Here is a 24,452-nt window from a genome sequence, read left to right as displayed (position 1 = left end):
TACGCCTTCCTATTACTTTCTGTAGCTCAGTGCTTGAGGTAAATCTCTAATCCAGGATTTTGGTTCAGTTCTTCCTTTTCCTGACACAATTCTCTATCTGTAGTTTCTTTAAACATTTTAGGAGCTGGGGAAAGTGATTGCAAAGGAAATGAATATGACTAAAAATACTTTTCAGTGAACAGAAGGTAACTTTTTTTTTTAATGTTTATTTTTGAGAGAGAGAGACAGAGCATGAGTGGGGGAGGGGCAGAGAGAGACAGACAGAATCCGAAGCAGGCTCCAGGCTCCAGGCTCCAAGCTCCGAGCTGTCAGCACTGAACCCAACACAGGGCTAGAACCCACAAATGGTGAGATCATGACCTGAGCCAAAGTCAGACGCTTAATGGACTGAGACACCCAGGGCCCCCAGAAGGTAAACTTTTAAAACCAGGACTACATCTTTACTGGGGGGAAAGAAGAGAGACCTAGTTTACAATTATTATAATGATGACTTAGTTAATAATTACTAACTACAGGGGCACCTGGGTGGCTCAGTCAGTTAAGCATCTGACTTCGGCTCAGGTCATGATCTCATAGTTCATGAGTTCAAGCCCTGTATCACTCTCTGTGCTAAGAGCCTGGAACCTGCTTCAGATTCTGTGTCTCCCTCTCTCTCTGTCCCTCCCCTGCTCACACTCTGTCTCTCTTTCTCTCTTAAATAAACATTTAAAAATTAAAAAAAATTACTAACTACAGCTGTCAAAGCAGGTAGATCTTAATCATTACTGTACTTTGAAAAATACATGTTATACTTCACATTCTTTAAAAAATACTCAGAAAATCTTAATTTTTTTCTTACTATATTATTATTTCTTTCACAGGTAAGGGAATTGAGAAATATCAAGATGAATGCAGACTAGAAATGGAACCATCAGACCAAATTTTCAGCTTTCACACAGTTCAATGATTATTTCTAGTTTCTGTGTAAGCAAGTCCTTAAGTCACATTGAGATTTCAAAAACAATCCCTTAATAAAAATTTATATATAACAATCCTGAAGGAATTATTTAATTCATCATGTGTTATAAACTGAATTGTGTCCCCCGTCCCCAAATTCTTATGTTGAAGCCCTAATTCCCAGTATAACTACTGGGAGACAGAGTCTTTAATGGGATGATTCAGGTTAAGTGAGTTTGTAAGGGTGGGGCCCTAATGCAATATGACTGGTGTCCTGATAAGAGGAGGAGATACCAGAGATCTCTCTCTACACACACACACACACACACACACACACACACACACACACACAGAAGAGGCCATATGAGGACAGAGAGAAGGGACAGCTGTCTGCAACCCAAAGAGAGAGGCCTGATCTTGGACTTCCAGCTTCCAGAATTGTGAGAAAATAAATTTCCATTGTTTAAGCCCCCAGTCTACGGTATTTTGTTACGGCCACCTGAGCTGACTAAGACATCATGCCAAAGCAATTCTTAAATTTTTTTTTTTTCAACGTTTATTTTATTTTTGGGACACAGAGAGACAGAGCATGAACGGGGGAGGGGCAGAGAGAGAGGGAGACACAGAATCGGAAACAGGCTCCAGGCTCCGAGCCATCAGCCCAGAGCCTGACGCGGGGCTCGAACTCACGGACCGTGAGATCGTGACCTGGCTGAAGTCGGACGCTTAACCGACTGCGCCACCCAGGCGCCCCTTTGCCAAAGCAATTCTTAACACTTCTTTCATTTTGCCACTGTGTTAGATTATAGACACAATCAATTCACAACTAAGGCCACAAAGAGATATCTCTGGCCATTAAATCCAATAGTCACTAGAACCATATTAATTTTAAAATGGATCCGTTAAGTTTAGGCTTCAAAGGTATCTTCTAGAAGTAACTTTGTTGGGCAAATCCCTATAACATAAATCAACTACAAGCTGTTACCACCCGGTGGCTTTACGTCCCATTTCTTTAACTCATAGGTAGCCTCTCCATCCCCAGAGCTCGTGTCACCACTCTCTAGATAAGTGGCAAAAAGCTGGACCAAAGAATGGCTACTCTCACGGAGACCAAAGACGGAGATGATGGGGACAGTGGTGAGAGTGGTGGCAGGATCAGTGAACATTTGCCAAGCACTTACCAGGTGTCAAACAGATTTATATTCATTACCTTTTTTAATTCTCAAAACAACCATTATTATTGTACTCATCCTTATGGGACTTAGCAAGGTTGAACAATGTGCTCTTGGTCACAGATTCAAACCCACACACGAGGACTCCAATGCCCATCTCTTTTGCTACAACACTCAAAATGGAATTAATGAAGCTCAAATTGTATCATTGAGCCACAGCTTTTTTGAAAAACAAACATAAAAGTCTCTAATAATAAATTGGAAGTCTACATCTAATTTCCTACTAAATTCAACCAGTATAAAATCAGACCTATTAAAATAGGACACTAAGTGGAACCTGTACCTGATAAATAAAACCAAGTCTATATAGGGTAAATGGGAAGAGTAGGAGAAGAGCAGATAAAAACTTCAACAAAAATTCAGCATTCCTAATTTGTACCAATTGGTGATTTTCAAAAAATAAACATACACACCCCAGCACCAACATTTTCCCCAATACCCCTAGGTTTATGCAATTAACCTTGATCAAAACAATAGAAAGCCACAGCTTGCAAAAAAAAGAAGCTTAACAAGTGTCTGAGAATATCAAGACAATAGCCTTTTCTTTTATAATACACTTTAGTATGCTCTGTACATGCTCTGTGGTTCCTACACAGGGTGGCTCAGTATATAACTGTGTCTCTTAGAGCTTCCTGTTAAAAAAGAAATGTGCAGGACTACATTAGAAAGACAGAATGCCAACTCCAGTTTCTAATTTTGAGAGATGTGAGGATAGAAGCAACTAACACACTACAATTAAAAGAGCGATCCCATACACAGGCAGGCTCTTTCTTCCTAAAATGGATTAACCACTGCTCATCCCTTCCTCAAACTTTTTGGTTTTTTTTTACTGTATTAACATTATTTAAAATTTTTTTAAATGTTTATTTATTTTTGAGGGAGAGAGAGAGAGAGAGAAACAAAGCATGAGTGAAAGAGGGTCAGAGAGAGAGGGAAACACAGGATCCGAAGCTGTCTCCAGGCTCCGAGCTGTCAGCACAGAGCCCGACCCAGGGTTCGAACCCATGAACCACAAGATCATGACCTGAGCCGAAGTTGATTGCTCAACCGATTGAGCTACCCAGGTGCCCCTAGTATATTAATGTTATTAAACTAATTAATTAGAGTTTCTATTTCTTGAGGATAGCTGGATTGCTGGCACAAAGCATACATGTACATCCAACCCCCTGAACAGTCAAAAATCTGTATATACCTTAACTACTAATAGTCTCCTGTTGACTGGAAGCCTTATCCACAACACAAATGGTCGATTAACACATACTTTTAATATTATATGTGTTATATACTGCATTCTTACAATAAAGCAAGCCAGAGAAAAGAAAATCATAAGGAAAATACATGTACAAACTGTACATAAAGTTCAACATCTGTGTATAAGTGGACCCGTACACTGTTCAAGGGTCAACTGCATATATAATTGTGATAGTTATTGCCAGATTCCTTTCCAAAAAAGTTCTAGGCACGAATACATTTTTTTCAGACTATATGAAAAAGACTTTTTTTTTCTAATATATTATTTCATAGAATATAAGTATATGAAGTTTGGAAAATCTTATAAAAAATGGAAATCAAAATTTGTTCTCCTGTGGAGGCTTCCATAATCCCTTGTACCATCAAAGGGAGAAAAGAAACAGTGTTTTCCACAAATTTTATCTTCCTCTTGCCAAATCGGCTTGTTTCCGTTTCCCCTTCTCCTTGACTTTTTCTCTCTTCCCTATCACTCTACTACAAGATGTGTACCTATATATATATGAATGCAATTTTCTCACCTGTAAGAGTCTTTGACACATAACACACTTGTCACATAATTCCACCACAGAGACAGCAAAGGAGTGATAGCTGTGTAGCCAAATGTCTTCACAAAAGGAAAATTTAAAAATATGGTTATTTTCGTTCTTGACTGTGAGAAAGAGGTTAAGTCTCTTCCAGAGAGACTTCTTCCCACCATTCTCCTAAGTGAAACCTTTCTTGCAATGACTGAGAAGCAAAGTTGATGTATTTATTAATTAAGGCTCTGCCACTGACCAGCTATGTGATCTGGAGACAAGTTACTTAATTTCTTTGGGCCTCCATCTCCTAATTTGTAAAATGGGCATAAAAATAAATCTTACTTCGGAAAGTTGTTGTAATGAGTGTGCGTAGACATGTGTGTGTGTGTGTGTGTGTGTGTGTACTGTATTCTATAAAGTCCTTAGAACCGTACCTGACACAGAGTAAGACCAATGCAAATGTTAGCTGTCAATCTGAGCCACACTACCCACTTGGGAGGTACCCTCAAAAGGAAGCAGGATGTGGAGAGTTCAAACTTCATCTGGCCTCAGACTCCAGTGGAATGGGGCACACCCCTCGCTCAAGAAGAATGGCTCCCTCCTCTTCCTCACTGCAGGCTGGTGGGCTGCTACCACTCACCAGGTGGAGCAGTGGATGGGCCAAGACCCTACCGTGCAGGAGCTCATGGTCTAATGAGCATGGAGAGAAGAGCATTTTCTAGCCTCTCCTGAAAAAAAAGGCCTGCAAATCTAGTATTAGCGCCAGGACTTGAAAAACTTTGTGTAATTCAGTTTAATTTTTAAATGTCTTGTGAATAGAAACACATACAAGTGAAAAAGCTATTTAGATAAAAGAGGCCCAGATGAATACCTTCTGACTTTGTCATTGCTCTAGGTCAAATAAAGTCACAACTCTGCGAGGGTGACAAGCAAGGTACAATGTCCCAGTATTAGAAACCTGGGCAACCGCTGAGAGCCCCACTTTAGGGAGATGCTTGCACTCTTCAGAATTGAGCAGTGGTTCAAGGAGACTGCTGGTGAATGAGGTACTCTGGGCCAGTAAGGGTAAGAAATTGGGGCCTATATAGATAACTTTAAGTAATAACCCAACCACTTTACTCTTGCCCTGCACTGCTCTCTCCAGTAGCCGGTATGACAGGGCCAGACCCATATCTATGGGAACCTCACCATCCCAGTACATGCCCACAGTGTCCTTCTGGCCTGGGAGCTTCCCTCACTGCTCTGCAGCAGCCAGGAGTAGAGCCAGCCACAACATTCAGTCAATGACAGATAGGAACTGAAGAATATATCCCCACTCCCTTTTCTACGCCCATGTGTGAAGACACTAAGGCATGTGCTACACAGTCTTCCAAGGTTCCCCAATAGGACTGAGCTCTGGCTGCTCACAGTAGTAACCCATTCAATCATTCAATCACACACTACTGGTTGTGTCACCTTCCTCTCTCCTCTGTGCTTCCTGGGACCACCTCCCAAATAAACCACTTACACTCCAATCCTTGTCTTAGGATCTACTTCCAGAAGATTCCAACCTAAGTCATTTTCTCTTTATGGGTATTTCAGGAGAGTCTTATGACTCCTTTACCCTTGCCATCATGTTATTTCAATTACTTGTCTCCTCCACAATGCCGGTCACTTCAGCCCTTGGAGATGAGCCCAGGCCCTACAGTGGCTGCCTTGGTCTTGTGAATACTGCTCAGATCCCAGGAGCCATGGTCTGTCCTCTGGAAATGGAACTCTTCCCATCATGTAATACTGGGCTGTCTTCCCTGTTTGGTGCCTCCCCTGCAACAGGGCTGCTCCCCACCACAGTTTCACCACCTCTCCTGACACAGCTCCAACCCACAGGTGAAGCCACTGCACACAAAGTGCACATGTCTTCTCAACTGGAAGTTCTTCTTCAGCAGAGCTTTAAGGTATTTCTTCTGCCCTACCAAGCCAACTCAAATAGATTCTCCTTTTAGTGTAAACATGAGCTGTTCAGAGACAGATGCTCTGCTTTCCCTGGCTCACCTGATTTAGCTGGAATGTTATAGCACCAAATGAGACCAAGGTTAGGCACAAATGCAGCATCTAAATGGATAATTAGAATATTTTGCATGATATTGGCCAGGGTGTTTTTATTGGATCAGGAATTTTTCCCAACTTTTGAAGAGCATTTCACCCACACCACCTCAGATGGCAGGGCAGCAAGATGGCTAACTGCATGGACACTGAAGCCAAAGAGTCTGGATTTGAGTTTTGGCTCTGCCTCGCTGTGTAGTCTTGGGGAAGTTAACTAACCTCTCTGAGCCTTCCCATGAAATGAGGATAACAACAGCATCTACTTCCAGGATTGTTGAGATGATTAAATGAGTTGATGACCATAAAGTGCTTCGTGTAGCACCTGGCACAGAATAAGTGTGCACTGATCATTACCCATTGTTACAATTAACATGAGAAGTAGAAGTAACAGCCTGCATAACCATTCTCCATGTGACCCTTGCAGGAAGTATTACAACAGTGAAATGGAACTCTCCAGTTAGCCTTCAGCCCTGTGACAAGATTCCCTGGTCCTCCACAGATCTCCAGCCAGGCCTAGCATGGTACACTCTTGCTGTGAAAGATCCAGTTCACTTCTGCTTTTAGTAGAACATGTTTCACAGTATAATAGTTCAAAGATTGCCTTGGGTAGTTTCAACATTTTAACAATATTTGTTATTCCTATCCAGGAGCATGGAATCTTTTTCCTTTTTTTGTGTCTTCTTCAATTTCTTTCATACAATGGAGTATTACTCACCAATCAAAAAGAATGAAATCTTGCCATTTGCAACTACATGGATGGAACTGGAGGGTATTATGCTAAGTGAAATTAGTCAGTCAGAGAAAGACAAAAATCATATGACTTTACTCATATGAGGACTTTAAGAGACAAAACAGATGAACATAAGGGAAGGGAAACAAAAATAAAAACAGGGAGGGGGACAAAACAGAAGAGAATCATAAATATGGAGAACAAACTAAGGGTTACTGGAGGGGTTGTGGGAGGGGGGATGGGCTAAATGGGTAAGGGGCACTGAGGAATCTACTCCTGAAATCACTGTTACACTATATGCTAATTTGGATGTAAATTTTAAAACATAAAAAAAAAAAATTTCTCTCTCTCACACAAACACACACAAAAATAGTTCAAAGAAACTTCACAAACCCCATCCCAAAATTGATATCTCATTCACAAATGACAATACATACGCTTTGATTTTTTTTTTAATTTTTTTTTAACGTTTATTTTTGGGGAGAGAGAGACAGAGCATGAGCGGGGGAGGAGAGAGAAAGAGGGAGACACAGAATCTGAAACAGGCTCCAGGTTCTGAGCTGTCAGCACAGAGCCCGACGTGGGGCTCAAACTCATAGACCGCAAGATCATGACCTGAGCTGACGTCGGACGCTTAACCGACTGAGCCACGCAGGCGCCCCTTGATGTTTTTTTATGTATGTTCTCTAGTCACTGCTCATATGAAAAACTAAGTAACTAGAACATGCCAAAAGACCAACAGAATTAGAATTTACACCCTGCCCCAACAACAAAAAAATGCAATGTATAATAGAGGGAAAGGATTACTGAATTATAGTAAAATTTGTGAGGATCCGAATGGGGGCTTGAACTTTGTCTTTTTGCTATCTATTAACCAAAAACCAAAAGTTTACTAGGTAAACTAATCATGGAAACAAGCTTGGGGAACAAGTAGACCAATTATTAATTCTCTTAAGAGAACACAGAACTCTGAAAAGTAGCCAGAGGAGGCATGAAAACTCTGGATGCCTTATTATGAAACTGAGCTGGAGTTTTACATTGAGAAAATGGACAATCACTGCTTGATGACTTTTCTTGATAGAGTATCCATATTACTGCTATGGTTGAAAGGTATACAATCACTTAAAAAATATAGCTTCTTATAATTCAGAATTATCATTAATTTGACAAGCCCTCTCCCCCTCATCAGTGTTTTCCACTTTAATGGCAACCCTCAATTTAGGCTCTTAGTTAATTCTTCCTGTCTGAACGAACCCTGATTCTTCAGTTCCACCAACTCCTTCCCCCAGTTCATCCTCCATGGCACCTCCAGCCTCATCTCCCTGCTGCTGCACAGCTGTGATGTCACTGCTCCATCCACAAGTCCTGCCTTTACCTGCCCCAACACATACACACACTATTACACGTGCCCGCGCGCACACACACACACACACACACACACACAATTCCAGGAGGAAATCTCAATTCTTAATGTGGCACTAAGAAGTTCCATGATGTAACTTTCCAACCTTACTGTCTACCACTTCCGTACAAGAACACTGGACTTCAGCCAGGCTGCACAACTGCCCACTGGGCTTTCCTGCTTCTACTCCTTTAATCATGGCATCTCCTGGCCTTCGAATGTCTAACACATCCCCACTGACTGATATCTTTCCCATCCTTCACACTAGTTCAAACACCACCTCCTCCACTGAGTCTTGGGCCACTCATTTTGGTAGAAGCATACCTTCTTTCTTCATGCAGCACATGCCCACCACATGTAACTGGCATTCATTACATACTATCTTGTGCCTTAGAAAGGACATCTCCTTGTAGGAAGCACCTTGAGCACAAGCACTGTGGAATTCATAGGGGGATCTACTGTGGCTTCTCACACAGATCACATGCTTAAAAATGATTTATTGACTTCAACCAGTGACACCATACTGCGCTTCAGGCCAATACCTGAAGACCAACAACTCTGGGAACAGAGACTAATTCATATGACTGTCTAAAGAAGACATGTATGGATTTCCACCGGAAAAAAAATGTAACTCATATGATAAGCAATTATTCTGGAATTAGCATATAATAAGGATTCATTAATTCATCATTTTACTGAAATGTATTTACCTTTTAATTGATGGAACACCAATAAGAAATTGAATATAGGCAAGAAAGAAATTTCTCAAAATGTTACCTAATTGATTGTTATATACAGTCAATAATCAAAGCTTTTAAGATGACACTTTATAGTACACAGGAAAATACCTGTCTTCTAATTATTATATGTAACATCTTTAAGGGGTTGTCAGCTGTATGTCTCTTGCCCTAGTTTTAAATATAACTTAAAAGGAGACTATGTAATTGTATGTAAGGTAAGGGATCACTAGTGCAAATAGAAAAAAAAAGTCTCCCGTTTTACTTAAGTACCATTGACACTGCCGTACTAATGCCTTTATCAGGAATGGCATAGAAAGAACAAACCGGCTTATAGATTAAAAACACATCAATTATTTCATGACCCAATGTCAAACAGAAAAACTGCCTGAATGGTTTAGAAGTCTATCACATCATACCACATTTGGCATACATCTAATGGCACAGAAATCATTTATCATTAAAAGGCCTTTTTATATAGGTCAAGGTTTCTGGGGCTTGGTGTTTTGTATCTTACAGTTTAAAGAATGCTCTAAATTCTAGGTTTTTTAACTTTTTAATCTTTGGGAAGGAAAACTAAAACTTCCTATAAACTCAGATTAATGCCTGCTAATGCATGGAAAAAAGGAAAACTAAAACCTTCCTCCTACTATAAAAACAAAATAGTGTGGCCTCTGTTTCTTTTCTGATAAGAGTCTTAAATACCAAACAGTTAACTGCATAATAACATTTACTGGCAGCCAGGCAGCCTGCTTAGCAGATATATAAAGCAGGTAAAAGGAGAAAAAGTTAATTTCTTGGCTGAATGATTCCATCGGTAGCTATAGGGCAAACCTGAAAGTCTTTTAGTAAAGTAGCAGTTGGTTCTTCTATCAATCTGTAGCACACATACTCTTCCAAGGAAAGCATTAAATATGAAAATCATATCCCGTTATCATCTGTTTCCAGCTTTCAGCCCAGTAAGCTTTTCTTAATGAATGCTGCAGCCTAAGGAACAAGCACGCTGTTGGCTTTTCTGAATAATGGAGTGATGCTACCATTTTTGCTTATTACAATATCGACTGGCTGAGGGGGTTTCACACATAGTCACAAGTGACTACTCTTGCCAGCATGCTCCAAGTTATTACAAGATGTTTTTAGACATTTCATCTAAAAGAGCTTTACTGCTTTTAGTGAAGAAAACATCTATGGTCTTGAACAGAATCATTTATATGGAGATAGGCTGCAGGATTAGAAGCCTGCATTACGGCAGATACATAGCAGAATTTATTTAAGTATTCCTTGCCAGTCTTTTTGTCTGTTGCTTAGATATGCAATCTTTTCTTTCCACTTTCTCTGTGAAAAGGTTAAAATGTACAAAATTATATATACAAAGAAAAGCAAAATTCCATATTTTGTTTACCTTTTATTTAAAACATTTCTGGAACGAAGAAAAAAAGCAGCGACAAAGCATTATCTAGAGAAACATAATTTCACCTGCTAACAACACTAAGGTTTTCTTTGGAATCTATCTCTTTTAAACCTGCTGTGACTGCCTTTTAGCAAATTTAACTGAATTAGACATTAAAGCAATACTCTATAAGTCTTTAAATAATACTTAAGGTTTAATAAAAAAGGTCTCTGTAATAACATGATTTTATTTAAAACAATATAGTAAAAGAGAAACACTCCAGGAATCCTCTGTTAACAGAAAGTTTATTGTTTTAATTTATTACCTTTTCTCTGTCTTCATCTTTCAGTTCACCTTTTGTTCCAGGTCTATCTTTTGAGAGTAGCTGTGTCTTCTTAATTTGAGCCTCATATTCGGTCTAAACAGAAACAAAGTTTTGATTTTGTGGTGGCTCTTATTATAACCAGCATCTGCCTATATTTTTTAGTCTTTAGAGTATAAAACAGTGAAGTAGAAAGTAAAAGTTGATGTTACTAAGAAATTCAACTTATCTTAGAATAGAAAATTTCACAAATAAAATGTCAAAAGCTGAGGTCTATAAAATGCTGTATGTTTTTACATAAGACCTGATGGCTTCTTACTGTCTTCCATCAATTTAGGGAATAAAACCTTAGCATATTAAGCTATCAGGAAAATCCAGTTACTTTATTATGAAAGCAGCACATTAGACGGTGTTTACCCTGAAAAGTTTTGTCCTAAAGGAAAAGAAATCAATCCTATGGACTTCTTATCTTTATAGATATCTACATTAGTATCATGGTCCTACTAATCACAGGAACAGAGTATATTATTTACTAGCTCATCGACTTGAAACAAACTCCATTTTCTATGAATAAAAATATACAGGAAACATCAATGATCAGTATCATAGGAATGAAGTTTGCTCTGGCACTAATAACTACATGAAGATGCCTGCATCATTATCGCACCATAATTGATGAAAGTGATTCCACCATAAAATGACTTTTTCTTAAAAGCAAGGCATAAAAAGGGCTTTGATTCAGTATGTTAGTAATTAAAGCCTTAAGAAATTCACGGATGGTGGTTCATCACAGATAAGTATCAGAACATTTTCTAAATTAGGCCGTGATGCACTGCAATTAGAAAAACACCTATGAGATAATCAGAGAACTGTTTTCTTAGTTCTTAGTCTGAACATGAAATTGGCCTGAGCTTTGTTTTGACATATAAAAAAACAGACAATCATCATGAAAACTCACTTGTTTCCCTCAAAATATCTTAAAAGATATTACATGCTGCCCCATTTTTAATAAGAGTTTAGCAGGGAATTTTTTTTCTCTATCAGAATGCTATTAACATGATAGATGACAGTAATAATCTAAAGAAATACCTAATTAAATGAAAGTTTTATAAGGCCGGTAAAAAAGATAAACCAAGAAAAGATTTAAAAATAAGGCAATTAAAACAATACAATTTACATCTCTCTGTTCTACCTACTCCTTTGGACTCAGAGATAGTTACTTTTCAACTCCAAGAGCTTTCAAAAGGCATACTTTACAGATTCTAAGGGAAAGTATCTTTAAAAAGGGATGGGAGTGGATTATGAAATAAACAAAATAAATATTGAGGTTTATTAAATAATTGCTGGTTAAATAAAAACTCTGTTCCTGTGGCTACAAATATTTTCTTATGTTCTTTGAGATCAGTTATAAACACGCAACAGGCATCATACCTACTTTTCTCATTATGGGATCATTTCAGAGCCATACCTTCTAAAGACAGAGCACTTTCTCATGGAAACATGACTTTTGTTTAATTCATTCTGCTGCAGCAAAAAGCTTGTAACTGCATTAGGACTTTATAAAGAATAGTAACAGAAGTCTCAAGAGTCCAAATTACATTGCTCTCAATGCATCTGAAAAATTCACTGAATTGTAGGTACTTTCCTAAATTAGTGATACAAATAAAAACTGAACAATGTACTTGAAATCAAAAGTTGCTATGATAAATTGAAAATTGATGCAAACTATAATTCTGCATCCCCTAGGACCACAGATTTGCACCTACAAACATTTTGTTCTCTTTGCCTTTTATTCATACATATGATACTTGGTTACTATCCATCAAATTTACCTCCTAAACATTGGAGAGCAGGGATTTTCAACCCCACCTCCTATTCTATCTGCATATAAAGGGTTGTACTATGTTTAAAAGTTTTTTAAGTTTGGAAAACTGTATAGACAAATCTTTCCAAAAATTCCCTAGCTAAAAATGATAAAATAGCAGAGCATGTGCCCTATTTTTCCAACCATCAGTCTTTCCATGTTTTATGCCTCACTTCTTCTTTGATAAGGTCCCATTATATTTCCACAATACATCAGGATTTGTACTGCATCCTTTCTGTCTGGTGCTGATTCAGGTCTCTGTTCCCTTATTGCCATGTGGCCCAGATTCCTCTTACATTTGCTGTTTCAGGGGCCAAAGTTCTCATGGCCCAGTAGCATCTGCCAGTCCACAGCACCTCTAAGGACAGTCCCCTCTTCCCACAAATCCCCTAGGGAAACCTATTTTAATGAACTCAAGAGCACTGAATCAACCTATCAGGTAACTAACTTGTTCCATCTGCTAATGTATTGCTTCCCAGCACTGAGCTTGATGCTGCCCACCTAAATTTAGGAGAACCTTTCTATTCACTTCCCCGCTGTGCACAAACAATTTCATCTCAGCTCAACTGATGAAATCTGTTGATGATCATCTGGGGTTATCTGAAGGAGGTGGAGGTCATGGGATATCTTTCAGGTCTCTGGGATATGTTTCCACGTTAATAGCACATCTCATTTTCCATTCTTTTCTTCTTTTCTTCTGTATCCCCACTTACATTCCTTCAAATTCCCCTTGTCACATTACCATTTGCCTGAAAGTGCCACCACTACCTTTTTTTTTTTTTTTTTTTAAACAGGCTTCCTTCTTTCAGTGGTCTCCAGGATTATATAAAAATTCTTGGTTACAGAACTGAACAGACATTTAAGATCTGCTGGCCCAGCTTCCTCATGTTAGAGTTGAAAAAATGGGTACAGAGAGTTACATAAATTGTTTGAGTTGACAGTCACAGTCTTTTCTCTTCTCCTATTTTTTCTAGGATATGGGTTTCCTTTTATTATTTCTTAAGCGTTTATTTATTTTTTAGAGAGAGTGGGGAAGGGTCAGAGAGAGAGGGAGACAGAGGATCCGAAGCAGGCTCCAGGCTCTGTGCTGACAGCAGAGAGCCCAGAGTGGGGCTTGAACTCACGAACTGTGAGATCATGACCTGAGCCAAAGTCAGACACTTAACTGACTGAGCCATCCAGGTGCCCCTATGGGTTTCCTTTTTAGATGTTTTTTTACAAAAAGGTATGCAGGAACACTTATTTATATTCAACTAATACATATTAACAAGTAAGACACTCTGGTTGATAAAAAATGGGAAAAGCTACAGACTGTCCTCCAGGAGCCTGAAGGTCCTGCCCTGCCCAGAGTGGCTGTCACAATGCTCAGTAGGAATCAAATGAGGGCTCAAATATTTGTTCTCTTCAAATTTTATCCCTCGTAGGCATATATACCCTAATGACTGAATTTCCAACAAGAATCACATCTTTAAATAGTGACATTGTATCTTCAGAGTGCCTCTGCTATTAAACAGAAATGCTCCTGGGAAGGTATAACACAGGATAGAACCAATACCACATTAGCTCTCACATAGTTGTTCATGGTCCAGAAGAGAGCAAGTTGAAAAATACAGAATTAATTTTCAGTCAAGGGGGAAGTCCCAGTGCTTACTGAGTGCTTAAAGAATAGGGAGGTGTTCCTCAAAGCTTACTGAGTGCTTATTATGTGCCACATTGTGGCCCAGATACTGACAGCACTGAAATAGTAAGATGAGGAGCCCACAACGAGGTGGAAACCGGCCATGTAAACAATGACAACACTATGAAGGAAGTGCTTACTGAGATAATTACGGCCCAGATCTAAGGCAGGATATAGAGAGAGAGGGCTTCTAGTTGAAGAAGATAGGAAATGATGTGATGCTTTCAAGAAAATATAGCAGTCAGCATGTTTAAAACTTGGTGGATGCATGTGAGTGAGTGTATGAGTGTGTAAGAGAAAGAATGTGCACATGATTGGAAGATAAAAGATGGAGAGGGACAGTGGGAAGACATGGGAGTGGAGGGAATACTGCATAAGAGATGGAGGGAAATGGAGGAGACAGGTGCAGGGAGAGTAGAGCGTGGGCAGAGAGTGAGCAGAGATGGGAGGCAGAGATGGGGAGAGAGGAAGGAGGTGAAGGGAGGCAGTAGGGAAGAAAAAATGTGCACATGTCTGTATATTTGTGTGAGACAGAAATGAGAAAGGACATGTGTGTGTTAAGGGTCATAAGGTTGAGCTGCAGGGTGGTATGCAGGCAGACGCCAGCATCTGGGCTTTATCCTGAAAGGCTGAGCAAGCACTCAAGGATTTCAGGCAGATGAGAGATATCATCAGATGGGGACTCTCCCTGAATGCCCTGACATACCAGCCTCATGCCTGGCACTTGAATGGGGAAGGCTGAAACAGATGCCATGCTCCACACATGTCCCTGGGACCCTTTTGGGTGCTCCTAAGTCTCAACATCCCTGTCTCTGTGCCTAAAGAGCCTGTGGTTAATTTCTCTTCCCCACCCCCACCCCCAATCTCTTTGTCATCAGCCTTTAATCAGTGATGCTCAGGAGCCATGTCTGCATATTCCAAATGCTCGGAACCATTTGCCAGGGTTTCCCTGTAAGTTCCAGATGCTGACTATGGTGGTTGGCTTGATAATACACCCTTTTCCATGGGGGTTGTTGGGGGAGGTGGGATGATGGTGTCCCGTGGTGGCGGCGGCAAGGCCTGTTGGGCGGTTGCCCGGTGGGCCTACAGCAGCACGGCAGCTTTGGGGCTGGCGCCCTTGCGGGGCCCTTAAGGTGTCAGTGTTGGGGTGGCGGCTTGCGGCCCCTGGTCCCCCACCTCGCTCGCCCCCACCCTGTCCAGGTACCTAGGGCGTCGCCCGCGCGGAGGTTTAAAGACCCTTTGAGGGGGTCGCCCATCCGCTTCGGGTCAGGGTGGTCAGGCCTGTGGGGAGTCGTGGAGGCTGGTTAAAAAAAAAAAATATATATATATATATATACACACACACACACACATACACACAATTTATATATGTACACACATATATACATATATGTATATAAAACATACATTTGTGTATATATATAAAACATATATTTGTATATATATAAACATATATATGTATATATACACTAGTGTGTATATATATATATACACACACTATTATATATACAAATACATATATATATATTTGTATATATATATACTAGTATATATATACCCTTTTCCAGCTACCTGTCCTTCCCTGTTTCACCTCCCCACTTGCCTCCTGACATCCCATGCACTTCCCAGATGAACCACTTACATTTGAATCCTTGTCTCAGGGTCCACTTCAGGAGAACCCAACCTGAGATAAGCACAAAGGGCACCAAACCATCTGCTTTAAGGCCCAACTGGGGCTCTTCTACAAGCACCAACGCAGGGAGAGGGAGTAGAGGCAAGAAGGGGGAGGGAAGGACACAATCTTCACAGTACTACTAATATTTATATTCTTGAACTGAGCTTAGTTGGCCTCTTTATCTATTTGACAAGTAGCAATATAGCCACAACACCGTGTTTTCAAAATGACATGACAAATCAACATCCTTAAAAGCCCTGAAAATTATCATAGGCCCCCAAAGTAGTATAATTCATAAAATCAGTTTAAAATAAAAAAATTCATAAAATATGTTTGCCTTTATCCCATTTAAAAAGATTTTAATATTATATAATAAATAGTCTTACAGTCTTACAAAAAGGGAGAAATTCACTTAATACAACTTGGGCCAAATCCCCACTTCTCACATACTGCCTCATTTCGTTTCACTTTCTGGAACTCTACCAATTATTAGTCCATTTGCATCAACTATATTCTATTCAAGGGGAAATACTCCTGGCATTGTGGGGTGTGTGGGCAATATGCTTCCCCAGAACACCTTTCTCCTAAGACTTACATGTGGTCAGTCAGTGGAGGTAAACATCTGCTACCTGAGTGGGGCAGAGTCCAGCCTTCCTAAGGCTACCACTGGATACCAAGATGAAATGAAGAGGAGGAAAGGAATGGGAAGACAGCACGGCAAACATTCCCTACTCTGAATCTCTGCTTACTGTACAGCTTGCTGAGGTAAGTGGTGTCACTGGCTGGAGTTTCAAAGATTGCTGCCTGCATTCAGCTTTGGACTCAGGGTGACTCCCAATGGTGCTCCCATCTTTCCCAACTGTAGCTACATGATCTGCTCTTCTGTGCCATCACAGATTGTTTTCTAAAGGCATTCCTTATCCATTTTAAAATGCTTTCAATATAAAAGTATGGATTCTCCCTTTCAAATTCCTCCCTCTCACATTTGGCTATATCATCAAATCAATAATTAAGTAAAAAAGCATCAATGTGAAAATAAAAGGAAAACTTCTATTATTTCCTTTTTTCTATTGGGAAGGCAAAATTCCCTGCTTTGTCCATCACTTTTACTTTCTCTGTAAAATCTCTGAACAGCAAAGAGATTTACAATGTTTATAATAATTACTTTTTGAATGTTAAGTATTCCATTTGAATACTAAGAAAGAAAAAAAAAACTGTAGTGCTGTAGCTAAAACGTGCTATTGTTTGAGCACATCTACTTCCAGATCTTGGTTTCTAAATACCCTTCCCCACTAAAAGGAACCACAGCTCCTTGGAAAAGAGGCTAATTCCATGTCTGAGGCAGCGGTGTACAAAGTAAACCTGGAACATGTTGTGCCCCAAAGCAAAGAAGGCTCAGGATTAATGAGGTCAGGCCAAAAGGACACAGAAGCCAATTTGAAGAGACACTCCCAAGCAAAATTTGGAGAAATACAAACAACAAAAATAATAACTACAGTAATTGATAATATACTAAGTAAAAATTCGTAAGTATATGGTGATATTTAAAAAAAGAGAAAGAGGAGAGAAAAGAAAGAAAGCTCTTCTTTATAGAACAATTTAAGCTAATAAAGAGGAAGATTAAATTAGAAAATCCCTATTCCACAACCTCCACCACACTGATTCAAGCATCACTAACATATCCTAAAACCACTAAGTAAAAGGCTATTTAGAAACAAGATATTCCCAAGATGTCAAACTATCACTCCACAGATTATATGCTCAGTTGCAAATGGAAAAAAAGGTCCTTATAAGAGAGATCTAGAGCTTGCCATCTTAAGCAATGCATCAAACTCAACCTCACTCAGGTCAGACCACCTGACATCACGACTCATAAGCCTCCTGATGGGACACAGTAGGATGTATGTAACCTCAGCTGTGATTATTTAAATTTAACCAATTAAAATGAACAAAATTAAAAGTTCAGTCAGTGTCACAGCCACATTTTAAGTGCTCAGTAGTCATGTGTGGCTAGTGGCTACTAAATTAGCACCAGTATAGATCGGGAACATTTCTATCACTACAGAAAGTTCTTTGGGCAGTGCTGGTCTAATCCAAATTTCCAGTTAAATTATGCCTCAAAGAAATAACCAAATTCTGAATGTGAGTCATTATACAGGCAACTAAATTGCCTTCTTCAAAAAGCCAGTGTCATGAAAAAAAAAAAAAAAAAAGGAAGAGCGGTAGGACACTAAATTTGATTTAGAGACCAAAAAACCAAAATAGCAAATGTAATGTGAACCCTAGTTGGCTCCTGGTCTGGAAAAATAAAGAAAATTTTGGGAGGAACTGGGGAAATTTAAATATCAGATAGATATTAAGTGGTACTATGAAATCATTATTAATTTTCTTGGGTGTGATAATAGTAGTGTGATTATGTAGGAGACTGTCTGTGTTCTTAGGAGATCCACACTTAAGTATTTAGGGGAGAACTGTTATGGTGTCCACAGCATACTTTCAACAGCTCAGGAAAAAATGTACACACACACACACATACACACACACACAAAGCAAATATACCAAAATATTTACAACTACTGTATCTGGGTACAGAATATGTAAGTTATCTTAGTCCATTCAGGCTGCTATAACAAAATATCCCTGACTGGGTAGCTTTTAAACATCAGAAATGTACTGCTCACAATTCTGGAGGCTGGAAAGTCCAAAATCAAGGTACCAGTGTGGTCACCTTCTGGTGAGGGCCTCTTTCCTCATTCAGAGCCAGTACCTTCTCACTGCATCCTCACCTGGTAGAAGTGCTCCAGAGCCTGTTTTAGAAGGCACTAATCTCATCCATGAGAGCTCCACCCTCATGACACAAGCCCCTCTCAAAGACCCCTGGTATGAACACCATCACATTTGGTTAGGATTTGGTTAGGGTTAGGATTTCAAGATACAAATTTCAGGACACAAACATTCAGACCACTGCATAGTATTTTCATTTTCCTGTGTACCTGAAATAAAGCCTCAGTGGGGGAAATTGCTAGAGGAAAAAAAAAAAAGTAATTAAAGGCTACTTCTTCTATAACCAGTATTTTGTTGGGTTAACATGAGCAACAACCCTTGGCCAGCACAACTGCTTAGAGAAAAAAGGCCTAGCCCTCCTCACTGGGCATAATCTGTGGAGGAGAAGGTTGCCCAGCACCTTAAAGGAACGAGATGCCATAATTCAGAGAGGGCTGCAGAAAGCAGTTGCTCTGGGTCACATAGATGAGGAGTATGAAGGTGAATTCCGTGGGGCCAGTTCTACCCTCAGTGTTTCCCAACACACTGCCTGATAGGAACAGAGGAGCCCAGGGAAAAAACCTGTTAAAGAAGGAAACGGTCTCTGGAGAGAACCCTAATGCTGCTCAAATTCAGTCATGAAGCCACCAAATACCACGTGCCACGTAGTGACTAGTGCCCATGTCTGTTACAAGTTAATTATTTGTGCAGTATAACAAAGTACAGATATTCCATTAATTCCTCAACTAAAGTAGAATCTAAGAAAATTCAATTTCAAGTTCCCTGATCAAAATTTGGCCACATGGTAAATCACAGAGAAAATGAGCAATTCTCTTATGGATGAACAACTAATGACCACCACTGATCTGAAACTTAGTGCTTGTTACTTCCTTCCAATTTTAGCAAAAGAAAGAGAAATAAAGAGAAATATAGTGAAAAACAAGATGTTACCTTCAGTTCCTGAAGCTTCTCTGTATTTGTAGTAAAGTGTCCAACATGAGCTTGGACATGCTCAAATCGCTTTAAATATTCTCGGTTTCGAGTATGAGCCTTCTTTTCTGATTCACATATTTCCTTCAGGTATCTCTTTAGTTTCACATACTTCAGCTTAACTCTAGAAAAATAAAAGCAGATTTGTAAATTATGCAGTTAGACACTAACAAATCAAAGAAAGAGATTTTTCTCAAACAAAATTGTTAATGAGACAATGTTTTCTGAGATACTTTACCTAACTAAACACTGAAAGCTAAACAGCAGAATGTACACACATTTTTAGAAGAAATTAATGCAACATCACTGAGTATCACATCCAGGCATAACTCTCCTGAGAAATATATACAAGACTACATTATAACATTCACACAATAAAGATTTATATGGATTTCTTTCTCAATATTAAATGTGGTTTCAAGAGCAGTGGCTATGTGGCCATGGTCGGATGAATAGTCCATTAGCATTCTTTTTATGGCAGACAATTTCAGAACTATCTGCTCATATGGAAATAGAATCAAACTATAAACCACAATCCATAAACATTGAGAAATTCTAAAATTTAAAATACCCAAAAAGTTCTCCTTTAGATAATATTAAAAATTTATCAGGAACTGTAACAACCTACTATATTTTAAAATATTTTATGATAATATATAGGCTGTGACTCTACTCAAATTGTGAACAAAACCTTTAGAGACTCTCATCCAAAGTGTAAAACAAAAGGCACACATTGGGATGCTTGGGTGGCTCAGTCAGTTGAGCGTCCAACTCTTGATTTTGACTCAGGTCATGATCCCGAGATTGATGAGATTGAGCCCCGTGTCGGGCTCCACCCTGGGCGTGGAGCCTGCTAAAGATTCTCTCTCTGTCTCCCTCTGCCCCTCTCCCCTGCTCCAAGGTACTTTCTCTCAAAAAATGAATGAGTGAATGAATGAATGAATAATGAATAAACAAATAAATGAAAAGGCACACTATATGGCTCAAGTTGTGCAGCCCACTCTTCCCACAGAACCAACCCTGCATGTTCTAGCTCTTTCTTCTTCACAAATTTTATATCATAAGAGTACGTGATATGAAGCATTTCTATTGTTAGTTCAATAAAATAATTCAACATTTTTATTAAGTATCTAATAATTCAAGTATATATTTTAATTCAAGTATAGTTAACACACTATGTAATATTAGTTTCAGGAGTATAATTCTATACATTACTCAATGCTCACAATTTTCATGTTCTTCTATCAAGGAAAACTAAGATGAAAAGCACAAAAAAGTTCACCCTCAAAAACAGATTCGTAAACATGCTGCAGATATTAAAAATTAATCAGCAACTACTGGCACAAAAACAGACACTCATATCAATGGAACAGAATAGAGAACCCAGAAATGGACCCACAAACGTATGGCCAACTAATCTTTGACAAAGCAGGAAAGAATAGCCAATGGAATAAAGACAGTCTCTTCAGCAAGTGGTGCTGGGAAAACTGGACAATGACATGCAGAAAAATGAACCTGGACCACTTTCTTACACCAGACACAAAAATAAACTCAAAATGGGTGAAAGACCTCAATGTAAGACAGGAAGCCATCAAAATCCTCAAGGAGAAAGCAGGCAAAAACTTCTTTCAACTTGGCCGCAGCAACTTCTTACTCAACATGTCGCTGGAGGCAAGAGAAACTAAAGCAAAATGAAATATTGGGACCTCATCAAAACAAAAAACTTCTGCACAGCGAAGGAAACAATCAGCAAAACTAAAAGGCAACCAATGGAATGGGAGGAGATACTTGCAAATGACATATCAGATAGAGGTTAGTATCCAAAATCTATAAAGAACTTCTCAAACTCAACAAATAGTCCAGTGAAGAAATGGGCAAAACACATGAATAGATACTTCACCAAAGAAGACATCCAGATGGCCAACCGACACATGAAAAAATGCTCAATGTCACTCATCATCAGGGAAATACAAATCAAAACCACAATGAGATACCACCTTGCACCTGTCAGAATGTCTAACATTAATGCCATTAATGCTAACATTAATGCATTAATGGCTAACATTAATGTTGGCAAGGATGTGGAGAAGGGATCTTTTTTGCATTGCTAGTGAGAATGCAAACTGGTGCAGCCACTCTGGAAAACAGTATGGAGGTCCCTCAAAAAATTAAAAATAGAACTACCCTATGACCCAGCAATTGCACTAGTAGGCATTTATCTGAGGGATACAGGTATGGTGCTTTGAAGCACCCCAATGTTTATAGCAGCACTATCGACAATAGCCTAAGTACGGAAAGAGCCCAATGTCCATTGATGCATGAATGGATAAAAAAGTGTATGTATGTGTGTGTGTATATATATATACACACACACATACACACACACACACACACACACACACACACACACAATGAAGTATTACTCGGCAATCAAAAAGAATGAAATCTTGTCATTTGCAACTACGTGGATGGAACTAGAGGGTATTATGCTAAGCAAAATTAGTCAGAGAAAGACAAATATTATATGACTTCACTCATATGAGGACTTTAAGATACAAAACAGATGAATATAAGGGAAAGGAAGCAAAAATAATATAAAAACAGGGAGGGAGACAAAACATAAGAGACTCAAATATGGAGAACAGAGGTTTACTGGAGGGGTTGTGGGAGGGGGGATGGGCTAAATGGGTAAGGGGCATTAAGGGAACTACACCTAAATCATTGTTGCACTATATGCTAACTAACTTAGATGTAAATTTAAAAAATAAAATAAATTTTAAAAAAAGAAATAAGGAAATGGAAAAAAATTCATCAGCAATAGACCTTAAACCTCTACACCTAAGCGAAAAATTTTCAAGAAATTCTTTATCATGCTAATAATTTTGTGCTTTTGACCTTGGTTGGCTGTCCCCATTTTTCCTTCTGAAACAAAAAAAACTTAAAACTGGTTTTATTGTTGCCCATGTCTGCCACTTTCGACGCTGAGCGACAATAATGGAGGTGGAACCTAACATACTGTCTTCCACATGCAGGCACCTGGTGAAGTTGCTGGTGGTGGCCAGTGTCCAGCTGGAGTACATACAATAGTAACCATGCCTTCTCCACCCAAAGTCTAGTTTCATTCCTGCCCACATGAACCTTCAAAGCTCACCACTTCAGTCACCCACCCACTCGTGCAGTCATTCATATGTGCAGTACTGTGAATAGGAAAGCCACTCACTAGTCAACAGGGAAAACAAAAAATTAGATGAGTCCAATGCAGTGTGATAAATGCTACGAGGGAAAACTGCCAAGGACTCTTACAGAGTGGGCAATCTGACCCAGTTGAAGGGGCCAGGAAGGCCTTCCCAACAGAAATTAATTTTTAGTTTAGACATGAAGGGTGGGTGAGAATTAAACCCAAAACTGGGGAAAGCAAGGGTGAGAAGATGAGGGGAAACACTCAGGGGAAATAGCATGTTGGAAAGCTTAAGGGCAATAATTAAGAAGAATAACAGTAATACTGATTTTAAAAATAGCAACAAATAATAAATTATTGACTCTTACACAGGGCCAGATACTGCTTTAAGGCTCTGTTAAGTCCTCATAGCTACCATTATCCCAATTTGACAGATAAAGGAATGGAGGTACAGAATGTTGAAGTAATTATCCTAATGGCACATGGCTAACTGCTGGTGGGGCTCAGACTGAACAGAAGTCCCTGGTAACAAAACCCACCTGCTTACATGATACTACGAAAGTCCCTGTCATGCTTCAGACACTGAAGGTTCTGTGTAACATGTTAGTGGAGGCTGGTGAAAGAGGATGATGATGAAAATGAACCAGGGGCAGATAATGGAGGGTCTGGTAAGCTGTTGTTCCGGATACTTCTCAGGCCCTCCTTACATCCTCCTGGCCCAGCATTTCCTCTCCAGCCATGGTAGCACCTGGTATCTTGCTTTTCCAGGGCTGCTTCTCTGTGTTTGCAGCATGGATGTGAGAAGGAGTTAACACCTCCCTGGTGGCCCTGTCCAGTGTGGGATTACGGATAGGTAAATGGCCCCCCTTTCTTCTCTTGAGTGAACACTTGTGAGGAGCAGAGAGGCAATCTACATGGCTCCTCTGAAGATCTAAAAGGATGGAGCCCTAGGTGCCCACAGCAGTGACCAGCTCCTATTTCATTCTTCCCAGCCCTGCTTGCCAGTTTTATGTGACCACTTCCTAAAATAAACTACCATCTACATACAAACCCTTATCTCAGACTCTGCCTTCTCAGGGGGAAACCAGGTTGAAACAGCCATGTTAGACAGTTTGGATTTTATCCTGTTGGGCAGTCAAAGAAAGGATATTTTTTAGCCAATCATACCCTCTGTCTTCTAGGAAACAAGAGGGGAACAGACTCAGCAAACTGACAGCTTGCTAAAAATCTCCAGTCTCTTCTCACCTCCCCCTTCCCATCACCATTATGCCAGGAAGCCGCCCCCAAACAGGCTGCAGGAAAAGTCTACACTCCATTGGCCACCCTCTTAGCTGCAGTCTAGAAAAATGGCAGCTGCCACAGATGCTCTCAGACTTGGGCCCACTTCTGAGGCCATGGCATCCATAACACTGCTATTCCTTACACTATTTTACTGGCTTCTTGTCTCTTCTAGAACTACTGGGGACATATCAATGTCCACCATGACTGGTATCCTTGGAAATACACTCAATCCTACACCAAAGAATAATTTTGCATAGGAGGAAATAAATGGACCTGATGGGTGATTTGGTTTTAAATCTCTCTTCTGGATGAGGTGTTTTCATTTCTCACTCATCTTATGATGTGGCTAAATCACAAAATTAATGCTATCATAGCCAGAAATTTTTCATATGAATAATATTGGAGGTAATACCACACATTTGG

General features: G+C 39.6%; 1 protein-coding gene across 1 annotated transcript in view; it reads right to left on the bottom strand.

Annotated features, from left to right (window-relative positions):
• The window catches only part of KIZ (kizuna centrosomal protein), a 143,482-nt gene that overhangs the window by 110,900 nt on the left and 8,130 nt on the right, over positions 1-24,452 (bottom strand). Inside the window, exons 3-4 of the mRNA XM_047068778.1 lie at positions 19,532-19,694; positions 10,604-10,696 (exon numbers count right to left, since the gene is read on the bottom strand). Of these exons, the coding sequence (XP_046924734.1) occupies positions 10,604-10,696; positions 19,532-19,694 (256 nt within the window). The remainder of the gene's footprint in view (positions 1-10,603; positions 10,697-19,531; positions 19,695-24,452) is intronic.

Source organism: Lynx rufus, unplaced genomic scaffold, assembly GCF_022079265.1.
Source record: "Lynx rufus isolate CCGP_SWC_20201006 ecotype Redwood Valley unplaced genomic scaffold, mLynRuf1.p SCAF_8, whole genome shotgun sequence".
Lineage (NCBI taxonomy): Eukaryota > Metazoa > Chordata > Mammalia > Carnivora > Felidae > Lynx > Lynx rufus.
The sequence above is the reverse complement of the archived record's forward strand: the minus strand, read 5'-3'. Positions and strand labels throughout refer to the sequence as shown.